General features: G+C 39.3%; 1 protein-coding gene across 6 annotated transcripts in view; it reads left to right on the forward strand.

Moving 5' to 3' along the window:
• The window catches only part of AAGAB (alpha and gamma adaptin binding protein), an 87,993-nt gene that overhangs the window by 67,583 nt on the left and 7,556 nt on the right, over positions 1–12,854 (forward strand). For 5 of the 6 annotated variants that reach the window (XM_036843593.1, XM_036843592.1, XM_036843595.1 and 2 more), the window contains exons 6-9: positions 6,196–6,278; positions 7,116–7,212; positions 11,678–11,782; positions 12,242–12,291. In XM_036843593.1, coding sequence (XP_036699488.1) covers positions 6,196–6,278; positions 7,116–7,212; positions 11,678–11,782; positions 12,242–12,291 — 335 coding nt within the window. The remainder of the gene's footprint in view (positions 1–6,195; positions 6,279–7,115; positions 7,213–11,677; positions 11,783–12,241; positions 12,292–12,854) is intronic. The other variant, XM_036843597.1, reaches the window with a different exon arrangement.

Consider the following 12,854-nt stretch of genomic DNA (forward strand, 5'->3'; position numbering starts at 1 on the left):
GCGGATTCTTAACCACTGCACCACCAAGGAAGTCCCCTGCCTGGGTGATTTTGGGAAAATGGCATCATGTCTCTGGACTCCAGTTGCCTAACCTCTAGGATAGAGTAGAATTATATCAACATTACATTCTACAGAACTGAGTTCCTTGAGACAGAGTGAGTTGTTCTCATTTTTTTATCCCAGCACCTAATATTGTGGAACTGAAAAAATGATTTGAATAATCTGTCAGTTGTCTCACTGTGAATGTTGTGGTCAAAAATTAAGTAAGATACATATTGATTTTTAGGTAGAGTGCATAATTTGGAGGAGTGTGTGTTGTAAGAGCAGAAGGGGAAGGAGGAATTGTGAAAAATTAGAGAAGATGGAAGGCAATAAATGTATGGGTAAAATAATGAGACTTTGTTTTTTAAAAAATCACCCCCAAAATTGTCCATAGGCAAACAAATGGTGGGAAATCACTTCAAATTAGTCACCACGAAGGCACTGCAGGCCTCCTTCTGTGGCCACCTTGCAAAACATTTTTGGTAGTCATTCTTTGGAATTATTTTTAGAGCTGGTTATGAACCACATAAGAAGAGTCATCTTTTTCTTCATGGTAAAGTTTTGTTTCGTTCACTCTCATTATTCCCCACGCTTGGTTCTGAATGGTTTTTGACTTGATTGTAAACATTCCCTTGAGGATTTTCAAGGGGGTGCTTCAGGCTCTGGAGATAGGACTTACAGTGGAACCATTATTAGAATTAGTGTAAAGCTTTCCTTTACAACTTTGGTAAAAAACAGTACTCATTCTGATGTTTAATTCAGTTTATTAAGAATTTGTGTGTATGCATGCACAGAAAAAAAGAATAGGAGGACATTTACCAAAGTATTAATTGACATCTTTGGTGATTTAGTTTTCTTCTTTATACTTTTCTCTATTTTCCAAATTTTATACAATGAACATATCATTTACAGTCAGGAAAAAGGGCAAAAAAACATAGTCTGGTTACTTTCTGGTCACCAGAAAGTTCATTATATGTTCAAGTATTGTCAGAGACAGTTCTTGACTTGTGAGCACGTGTCCCAGGTGTCAGAGGGAGAGCAGAGATTCACTTTTCTGAATCCAAAGCTGATGATGGAGCCAGATTTATTGCTTAAGCCTATTTTCCTAAAGAAGCAGTGTTTTTAATAATATACTTTAAAGTTTTACCTTTTTCAAGCAGTAGTTTAGTAAAAGAGAATAGATTGTTTCTAATTCTTTTGTGATTTTAAAAACATTTCATTTCCATTTGTCAAACAAGTGGAATGTGAGATAAAGTATACGCTTATTTTCCAACCTTCTCTAACGCTTGCAGTCTCTGTCTGACAGTCATGTCAGGCTGTCAGCGGATATCTCAGCATCCCCCCTGTACACTTAGCACTGTGCTGGGCACTGTGGAAGGTGGAAGAACCCTTAGCTCCTGTCTCTGTCTGCAAGGAGTTTATAATATAGTTTAGGATGGCAGATAGACTCAAGATAAGTATTTATACTAGCACAGTAAGGACAACAAGGCAAATGGCACTGAGGGAGCTGGAATCATCCAGAGAAGTTTCCCAGAGTAAGGGGAGGATATTTGTAATGCTGACAGGAGGTAAAGGTAGAATCTTAAATGCTTTTATTATTTTTCCATTGAAAAATCCTTCCAAGAAATGACTTAAAACCTGAGCGTTACAGCCCCAAATTTCCTGTCCTAATTAGATCTATATCAGTGGTTCTCAACTGGAGGCAGTTTTGCCCCCCTCTCCCCGGGGGACATTGGCAGTGCTATAGGCATTTGGTAGTATAGGCGGGGATGTACAGGACGCCCCCTTGCCCCTCGTCCCCATACACACTCAAATGTCTATAGTGCTGAATTTGAGAAACCCTTGTCTACATATACTTGAGGGACAGTGAAGGGACACTGGGGCCTAACCACCTGTCTGCCACTAGTTTTATGTGACCAGTGCCTCCAGGAGTTATGGGGGCTGGGCTGGGATAAATTAATGAGAGGCATTGAAGTGGCATATGATTAATTTTTCAGTCCTCAGCTGTTCATCTTAGTTCAGTTGAAATCAGTCTAAACCAGGGAAGTAATGAAGGATTACTGACAAAAGAGAACTATATGTGAATAAAAAGATATCTTTTTGCACTTAATCCAAGTTTGTGTTGTCATATTCAGTATTTGTATATCAAGCATTGACTGTCTCTTTGCTCTTTGTATGATACCTGTGAGCTTAATGGAAATTAATTAGAATCAGAGAGTTCTGGATTTCACGTTCAGGTTCTAGCTATGTGACTTTGAACAAGTTACCTAATCTCTTCAAGTTATACTTTACTCTGTAAAAAATATAATAAATCCTCTGTAGAAGAAGATAAATAAGTGTGCCTTTAGATTTGTAAAGAGATATCCGAATATTTCATATATTTCAAGTTTTCTTGAAACTTCCCATTGAAAAATAAAATAAAAGCTCCTCCACAAGGCTTGAGAATTTCCCATTGCTAACCTTTATTCTAGAGGCTATGGTTTTGTTTCTGACACTTCCTGGAAGAATTTTATGCAAATGACCAGTACTGAATTAGTGTTTTTAGGACCAGAGTTTAGTATACTTACTATTCCTTCTAGAATAACTTATTTTACATCACTTAACAACTTCCCCTTTCTGCGGCTCTGAAGTTCCAGAAGAATCAGCTGAGTAGGTAGATTAATTTATTCCTTCCTAGTGTAGTATTTTGAGGTGTCAATAAAACCAGAGATGCTAAAGCCAATTTCAACAACTATCTGCTAAAAGAATAAATCCTTCTTAGTGGGGATGACATTTCCGTGCCCTGAATCCTGGGGAGAAAAATCTGGCAAACAAGAAAAGATTCAGGTAATTCTTTTCTGTGAGAACAATAGTTTTACAGTGGGTGCACACGGGCAGGATTTTGCTAAACATTGAACTAGGGAAAATGGAGAGTGTCTTTAAAACCATAGGTGTATAAAAACATCCAGGTTTTTTTAGCAACATTAATGTGCGAGCAGTCTGCTTTGGATAAACAAAAATGAATTGCTTTTCTAATTGTGAAAATTTATATGTCTCTAACTTCCCTAAAATATAAGCAGTGGTCAAAAAGAGTCATGTACCACAATGTTCATTGCAGCTCTATTTACAATAGCCAGGACATGGAAGCAACCTAAGTGTCCATCGACACATGAACGGATAAAGAAGATGTGGCACATATATACAATGGAATATTACTCAGCGATAAAAAGAAATGAAACTGAGTTATTTGTAGTGAGGTGAATGGACCTAGAGTCTGTCATACAGAGTGAAGTAAGTTAGAAAGAGAAAAATAAATACTGTATGCTAACACATATATATGGAATCTAAAAAAAAAAAAAAAAAGGTTATGAAGAACCTAGGGGTAAGATAGGAATAAAGATGCAGACTGCAGACGTAGAGAATGGACTTGAGGACATGGGGAGGGAGAGGGGTAAGCTGGGACGAAGTGAGAGAGTGGCATGGACTAATATACACTACCAAATGTAAAATAGCTAGTGGGAAGCAGCCGCATAGCACAGGGAGATCAGCTTGGTGCTTTGTGACCACCTAGAGGGGTGGGATAGGGAGGGTGGGAGGGAGATGCAAGAGGGAGGAGCTATGGGGACATATGTATATGTATAGTTGATTCACTTTGTTACAAAGCAGAAACTAACACACCATTGTAAAGCAATTATACTCCAATAAAGATGTTTAAAAAAAATTTAGAGAAAAAGGAAATATATATAAGCAGTGGAACAGAGTGAACTCACATTAGTTGACTAAATTCTCCATTGTTTATAAGAAAACACTGAGCAAAAGTTCTTCCAGCTTTTATTAGCCTGAAACCTGATTATAAACTCATAGTCATCTGTGGACCTTTAAAGGATTCTGGCATTTAAGGTTCTTTTTTTTTCTATTAAGTAATTTAAAATACCTAATTCAGAGCTAACTATCAAGAGTAGCTAAAGAATGCCATTTTACTTTATAAAATCACAAATATCTAGAGCAGAAAGGACCTTAACAACCATGTCTAGCAACCCTCTTTTTTTACAGATCAGAGGATTGAGGCACAGAAAGATTGATTGACTTGTCCAGGGTCATAAAGGTGGGCAGAGCCAGGAGTGGAATCCAGGTTTTCTGACCACTAGCCCAGTCTTCTTCCCACTATTTGGACTTTTCCATAATTTTATTCACTGTTAGAATTGGGACATTCAGTTTTTTTTTTAATTGTGGTAAAATACACAGAGCATTTAATCATTAAACATTTAAAAATCTCTTTAAATAGGCAAACACATGAATATGGAACAAAAGTCAAAAGGTGCACAAAGGTTTATGGTACACAGTTACTAGTTCAGCTCCCTCTCACTCCTGTGCATCCCAGATCCCCTTCTTGGAGGCAGCCACTGTAAATAATGAGGCATTTTAAGTAGACCATTTTGGTCTAATAACGTGTCTAAACTGACATTGTATTGTATTATTCTTCAGGGATTGCAGTTTGGCCTGCCAAGTTTAGGTAATGCCCAACAAAGGAAAAACATAAGCCGTGGAATTGGAATATGGAGAGAGATTTGTGAACTGATTTGAAAATTACCCACAGTCCAAGTTATTTCCAGTAATAGAAGTGAGGGCTCTCTTGCATCAGTACTCTCTTACTCAGATAATGCCTTTTGTACAAAGAGCCTAAAGTATTTTATAAGAGCTCTCATGTATCCTCATGACATGTAAAATCCCTGAGTACTGCATAACTGCGTACAACTGCTTTAGAGTCTATAGCACATTGGCCACAAGAAAGAATTATGTTGATGTTTGAATAAACACCCCCAGGCTCTGTGAAACCATCAATGTGGGACATCACATGGATCTGCTTCTCCCAGCTTCTGAGCCTCCACGGCCTACCTGATAAAACAGCCCCTGGTTCTTGGATGGGGTGCATCCAGGCATTGGGGCTGGAGAGTTCCTCACAGACTGGACAGGTTGGCTGAAGGAGTGAGAGGGGGCTCCAGGAGTACATGTGCACCTTTGGTTGTGGAGCAGGAAAAGCAGCAGGACAGCAGCAGGCTCTTGGTACCGCCCAGCGCCTTTGTAGCCTTAAAGCACAGGCGCTGACTCTGGTAGATAGCCGCGTGCAGTAAGTAGGCGACTGCCCACGTGGTGAGAGGTCAGCCTGGGAAAAGCTGCAGGCCCAGACCCCACATGCCACAGTCGGGCTTCCTCCCAGTTTAAAAGGCAAATCTCCCCAAGTGAAAGGGAAGAAGAGGAGACTGCAAGTGGTTATCTTTCTGTGATACTTTGTGTGACTATCTGACAACAGGTGTCACCTGGCAAGGGAGAGGACCTAGGAGGTCTGTAGGTTGTTTTGAAGACAGATGAGAATGGGTCCAGGGAAGCTATAGGGAGAGAAGAGGCGAGGTGGGAAGAAGTTGCCTTTCTGAGAGAGCAGTTCTTTGACTTCTGTACCACTAGACTCTTGAATTGTGGGTTTCACATTCTACTCTCAGGCAGTGTTTTTTTGTTGTTGTTTGTTTTTTGTTTTTTGGGTTTTTTCCAATTTTCCTGATCCTAAGGACTCTCCTGGAGTACTTGCTAAAAGTTCAAATTCCTTGGCCTCTGTTCCATAGATGCTGCCTCAGTCTGAGGTTGGGTCCTTGAATACTGGGTAATTTTAATAAGCGTCCAGGTGATTCTGGGGGACGCTGTCAGATCAGGACTGGGTTCTGATATTTCGCTCTAGATTTGTCCTCCATTATAAATATAAACATCGAAAGTGTTGGGAACATTAACTGCATAAACAGAGCTTTATTTCAAGAAAGCATGGATGTTCATTTCACCTGATAATAATGCCTTGGCATTGATTCTTTTTAATGTTTTTTAATTGTTTAAAACACTGAAGTATTAATTCATAGTAACTATTAAAACACCAGTTCTGTTAATCTTTGCAAACAGAACTACTGAACGGTCTTTTGTTTGTTGTAATGGCCCTGCGGTATATTTGACCTGGACTAATACTATGTGATTTAAAGTTATCCAGAATTTAGAGTTTTGTAATTGATAGTAACTGTTTTTTATAGTTAGAACTTTTATAATGAGGAAATAGCTATCATTTCATCATCACAGTCATTTTAACAGTTTTAAATGTACATTAAAAATTTCAGTGATTGTATTTTTTCTTTTCAGATAGGAGCCAAGGCTTTAACCTTCTCAGCTCATTGGCTGGAGCAAACCATAGCACTGGATCAGCAGAGACCTGCCACTCAGAGGTAAAGATTTTTCCTGGATCTTTTCTCTTCTTTGGCTTTAATTTCTACTCGTCATTATGAATCTTTACACCATTCATCATTTTCTCCTTTCCATTTAAGAAGTGGCAGAGAATATTAGCAATAGATAAAAGGAGAACCTAAAACAGCCCTCTTCATGCCTGCTGCCTGTTAAGAGCAGGCTAGTTCGGCATTAAAGCAGTAAGCCCTTTCGAGATGTTTGCAATTTGGGCTGTTCCATGTGTTTTTGCTAGAGTGCTTTTTAAAATGTGCTAGGATTTCCTTAAGGCATAAAGTTGCCCCCAAATCTTTAAATAAAATAAAATTAATGGTTCTTTTTAAGTACTTCCTGTGTCCTGTACAATCTGAGGCAAGGTCCTTGCCCTTAATGAGCTTAAATAGGCTGATTTCAACCCTCTGTCCTCAAGGACTTTGGTCCAGGTCTGCCTTGGTTGGCAGGTTGGAACCACGAGCACATTATGTAGTGCCACATTGTCTTTCTGGGACCTTCTTCCTCAGTCTCCGAGCTGTTTGTGATAGGATCTTATACATTTTCAGATTTTGAATAAAACATGATCTTAAAGCAAACAATGTGTTTTAATAGTCAATAGCAAAATCATAATACTTTTTAATTTTTCCTTGAGGAGAAACACTGCTGAGTTAGTGAATTTTTAGCCTTTTGTTTAATGTGACCTTGATCCTTCTTCCATCTCTCTTTGTGTCTGGCTCCTATTACTGCTTCTCCAAAGCTAACCAGTGGGTGGAAGTGCGAGCCTTTTTGGATTTAGTTCGGAAGCAACCTCCTGTTAAATTGTTGCTTGTGTGTATTTTCCTCACCAGCAGCCCCAGTTGCCAGCAGCAGAGAGGACTGAACCCCTCTTGGATAATCGAGGTGGTGCATCTAATACAACAGACACTCAGGTCGATAGCATCGTGGGTAAGCGCCTCTCTGGCTGCTAAGTGACAGCTCTGTGGAACTTGCAGTAGCCCATGTATCGGGGCATAAATCATCCAAGGGGAAACTGACTTTAAATGAGGACGAGGGAAGGAAATTGATAGTGCACCCCAAATGAATGTTAGCCTTGTGGACGGCTGTCAGAAAAAGGAGGGAGAGTAAATACATTACAAATCTGTGGGCGCCATTGTCCTGCTGATTCTCTCAGCAGGATCATGATTACGATCATCTTAGCTAGAGCAGACAGAACCAGGTGGTGAGACAGCTTTATATCTCCATGTTACACAGTTTTTTCATAGTATTTCACAGTAGTCAGAATTGATGGTAACAAGAATAATACAGCTTTATAAGCCCTCCCATATCTTTTTGAAATTCTTTTATGTCCACATTCTCATTTGGTAATGAAGTTTGGTAGAGAAGTTATTTTACAGAGATGAAGATGAGGCCCAGAGCAGTTTAATAACTTGTCCAAGGGCACCTAACAAGAAGGTCCTAGAGCTGAAAGTGGAATCCAGTTTGCTGCCCAAAAGCCAGAAAGCCAAGGAGCTTAGTTAACAATAACTATAAACGTTCTTTTGTCGGGGAGCTACTGACGTCACTACTTCTTTTTATGCCACAGAAGGCCCATGTGCAGTAATAAGTTTTAAAAACTTTTTTTTTTTCTGTTTGTAAGATAATCCATGTAGAAAACTCAAATGATTGGTTATAGAAACATATTAAGAAGGAAAAATTGGTATATAATCTCTTCCTCTCTAGTTTATTCAACCTCATCCTCTCAGTTGAACCCTTCATATTAGCTTCTAAACCTGCTAAAATCTCTGCCATGAAAACAAACCATTGACCACACTGAAGGAGGTGGGGAAAATAACTAACTTAAAGAATTTGGGAAAATGGTATTCTGACTGGATACCATGAGGCCAAAACCAAAAAGAAATGAACAGAAATCCTGCACTCTGTTTAATAAATTTGATTCTTACAGGGGTATGGGTTCGAAATTCTGAATATTTATATGTAATATATTTTATATATATTACAGTTGAAAGAATACGAAAATATAGCATAGATAATGAGAGCTAGGTTTCTCACTGTCAGAGAAAGAAGTTACAAATAAGGAAAGGGGAAGGCTGGGATGAACCCTTTGGTACTGAACTAGAATTGAAGGTATCAGTATGAACTCTTGGGGTTTAAAATATAGTTAGAGCAGTAGAGAAATAAATATAGATATGTGTATGAATGTGTAAATACATATATATATTTCCTAGCTCTGTCCACTGGGAGGACCTAGAAGCAACAATAATAGCAGTGGACATACTTAGCACTTAGATCTTGGTTTCTAAATACCATTCTCCAAGAAAAGGTACCAGGGCTACTTGGAGAAGTGGTTGATTCAGGGCTGGGGCAGGAAAAATGCAGGATGAACGTGGAGCATCATGGCGCCAGAAAGTAAGGAAGTGCTCAAAAAAAGAATGGGGGCATGTTGAAAGGGCACAGGGACCAACCTGAAAGAGCTTCCAATGGCTAAAGCTGGAACAATTTGACCAGCAAAGTAAATTAACATAGTATTGGGCTGTAACCCATAGAATAAAATACATATCCATGAATCCATACTAATTTAAATAAATAATTGAATAAATGCATAACTGGAAAGGAAAAGGCTGCTCCTCCTTACAGAAGAATTCCAATTAATACATGTAGACATTATGAGGGAAATAGAAAATTACCCTTAGCCACACACCACAGTAATAGTTGTCGCAGGCAAGATCCACTGATGGATGGTGAAATTAGTAGATGAAAGTTTAAGAAGAAACACGACATTTCCATAGTCAAAATATCTTTCCCAAGTTATTTATTACAAAGGGGAAAATAGTAACTTTATACTGGAAAAACCTGGCAGATACCACTTTAAGTGATGAAGGTTACATCACCAGTAACAGGACATATTGACATCACCCTCCAATATGATGCACTGAAAGGGCACTCACTTCTGTGGTGTTCCTGCCAAAGGTCCATAACCTCAATCTAATAATAAGAAAACATCAGACAAACCCAAATTGAGGGATATTATACAAAATAACTGGCCAGTACTCTTCAGAAGTGTCAAAATCATGAAAGACAAGGCAGGACTTAGGAACTGTCACAAATTGGAGAAGACTAAGGAGATTTGACAACTAAATTCTGTGTAAATCCTGAATTGGATCCTGGAACAGAAAAAAGGATATTAGTGGAAAAAGTGATGAAGGTTGAAAGAAGTCTGTAGTTTAGTCAGTAGCATTGTTCCATTATTAACTTCGTGATGTTTATAATTGTACCATGGTTATATAAGAAGTTAACACTGAGGGAGGGTGGGGGAAGGGCATATCGGAAGGCTCTGTACTATTTTTGCAACTTTTCTGTAAGACTACAGTTATTTCGAAATTCTTTAAAAAGATGAAACCAAACAAACAAAAGTAAAACACTTCCTCAACCCCACATCTCCCTCCTCTTTACTTATTTCCATTCCTCAACTCATTCCTCAGTTCATTCCCATCTATAGCTCTTGCTCCCATTTTCCATGAAAACAGCTCACCAGCGACTTCCATGCCACTCAGTCTAATAGACGTCCTCCAGTCCCCATCTTGACCTCTTGGCGGCATTCAATATTATGAATCGGTCCCTTTCTGAAACATTATCTTCTCTTGACTCACCCAACACATCTCCTGATGTTCTTCCTACCTCTCTGATGATTCCTTCTCTTGCTTTGGAAGATTACACTCCTTTACCCAGCCTTTAAATATCTCCATTCCTCAGTGTTCCATCTAAACTCCTCTTCCAAACCTGTATTTAAGCATGAAGTGATTCTGTCCACATCCACAGTTCAGTTATCATGTAAACAGATTAATCACAAATTTTTTATCTCTAGCCCTATACACCAACTGCCACCATGGCATGCCCATTGAACTAAAGCAAATTTATTAACCAAGTGCATCTTTAACATCAAATTATCTGTATGACATTGTAGTAGATGTAAAGAATTATGTTATCATCCTTGTCTTCAAGGAGCTTATAGTCTAAAAATGCAGAGACAGGCCTTGTAATGTAATGTAATGGGTAAAGCCATGGGCTTGGAATCCTGGACAACTGGGTTCAAATCATGGCTCTACCACTAGTAGTGAGATGACCTTGAGTAAGTTATTTAGCATCCGTGGGCCTTAGTTTCCCCTTCTATAAAATAAGGGTGACAAATCTTTCCTCACATCGCTGTTGCAAAAATGAAATGGAATCGTATAAGTTAAAGCACTCAGTGGTGGGGACAAAGCAAACTCTCTCTCTTACTGTAGTATTTATTATAATAACAGTAGACAGATGCTAGCATACAGAGTAGTGTATGCCAGTGCCAAGACAGCTCTATAAACACTAAGTGTGGGACAAATCCTAAGGAAGGAGACCTGTGAGCTGGGACGGTCAGGGAAGACATCCTAGAGGTGGCTGGCCTGGAGTGGAGGCTGAGTGAAAATTCTGATTAAAAACAAACTTTGATAAAGAAGCCACATGCCGAGGTAGAAATAGTAAAGGATTTGTGGTAAGAAAATAGGAATTTAAATTGGCTCTAGGGGCTTCCCTGGTGGCGCAGTGGTTGGGAGTCTGCCTGCCAATGCAGGGGACACGGGTTCGAGCCCTGGTCTGGGAAGATCCCACATGCCACGGAGCAACTGGGCCCGTGAGCCACAATTACTGAGCCTGCGCGTCTGGAGGTTGTGCTCCGCAACAGGAGAGGCCGTGATAGTGAGAGGCCCGCGCACCGCGATGAAGAGTGGCCCCCACTTGCCGTAACTAGAGAAAGTCCTCGCACAGAAACAAAGACCTAACACAGCCATAAATAAATAAATAAATAAATGGATCATCACGTTAAAAAAATAAAATAAAATAAATTGGCTCTACCTCTGAATGGCTGTAATTTTAGATGAGTTCATTTTTAAGCTCAGCTTGCTTCATATGTAAATTGTGGACAGTGGTATCTGTCCTCACCACCTTATATGGTTGTCAATAACATATGTGAAAATATTTGTTGACCAGTAAAATATGGTATAAATTTCAGGCATTTATTGAATCCGTGGACCTTAGTACAGGGCGTGACCTTTAGAATTGGAAACATGTAAGTCTGAATCCAGGGTCACAACTTATTAGCTGTGACCTTGAGGAAGGTCACTTGATCTCTGAGCTTTAGTTTTCTCTAGAAAAGTGGAAACAGAATTCCTTGCCTCGTTACAGTGTTTTACGGATAAAGTGAGTTACTGTTCATTTGTGAGGGCCCACTACCAGCCAAGCAGGATGCAGCACCATGAGCTGTACAGCTGGTCCCCAGTGGGCACTCATTCAGTGGTAACTTTCATCAAAGCCAGATGGATTGCTTTTGGATTCTGTGTATTTAGCACATACATAAATAATGTGTGGCGAATCCTTATTTCAGATCCCACGTTAGACCTGGATATTCAAGAACTAGCCAGTCTTACTACAGGCGGAGGAGATTTGGAGAATTTTGAAAGACTATTTTCAAAGTTAAAAGAAATGAAAGGTAATCGGATCCATTGTGTCTAACAGATTCCCATATTGATGCGCCTCTATTTTATATAGTAGGATTTTACTTTGTAACTGCTGATTGCATTCCATGCTCTGGCCTCATCTGAGAAACTTCGGTACTGGGGGACTGTGCCATCCTCTGTCGGTAAAAATTTCCTTGGGAAAATTTTCCTCTTTCTTCATTCTTTTTCCTCTTACTTTCCCTTCTTCTCTTGCCTGTCTCTGTTCCTTTCAGTGTGTCTCATTAACATGGAATCAGTAAGATCCCTACCAGTTTACTCACACCATTCCCATCTGGAAAATTTGGAAGACTTAAACTTCCTAACAGCTATAATGACTACACCATAAACGTGTCTGTGAAACCCATTTCCCATCTTCTAGTGTTACAACATCCATGCATTCCAGATTGTCCTGCGCTATTAGATGAATTTCTTAAGATATATTTTCCCCCTAGACAAGGCTGCGACGCTTCCTCACGAGCAAAGAAAGTTGCATGCAGAAAAGGTGAGAAAATCAGTCAGGTATTTATTGAGTACCTACAGCAGGTCCAATGCTATAAGAATGGTATATCACACTTGTTTACTTCTAAAGTATCTTACTGTGAACTTTTTGTTGGTTATTAACTTATAACTAATTGAATATTTACCCAGTAGTAATATAGTTGCTGCAGTCAAACCAAGATTTTCCAGTGTATGTTGAGTGACGTTGGAACACTGAGACTCAGGATGTTTGCCTTCTTAGCTGTTAGGCTGGAAAACGCTTAGTTATTTTGTTTGTTTTGGTTTGGTTATTACCAACACAACACGTTCTTGGCAGGAAATGTATATGGTTTATGGTATTCCATTGTATGAATGTGTCATAATTTATTTATCCAGTTCCCTTTTGGACATTTAGATCATGTGCCTTTTTCTTCTTCTGTAGTGAAGCTGTGTGTATCCTTATACATCACCTGTGTAAACAGCTCTGATTATATCCTCAGTATAAAGTCTAGGAGTAGAAGTCGTGGGTCAGGGTGTTCAGGGGGTTTTGATAGATGTTGCCAGAGCGCTGGAGGGCAGGGTGTAGAA

This window comes from Balaenoptera musculus, chromosome 2 (assembly GCF_009873245.2).
Source record: "Balaenoptera musculus isolate JJ_BM4_2016_0621 chromosome 2, mBalMus1.pri.v3, whole genome shotgun sequence".
NCBI classification, from domain to species: domain Eukaryota; kingdom Metazoa; phylum Chordata; class Mammalia; order Artiodactyla; family Balaenopteridae; genus Balaenoptera; species Balaenoptera musculus.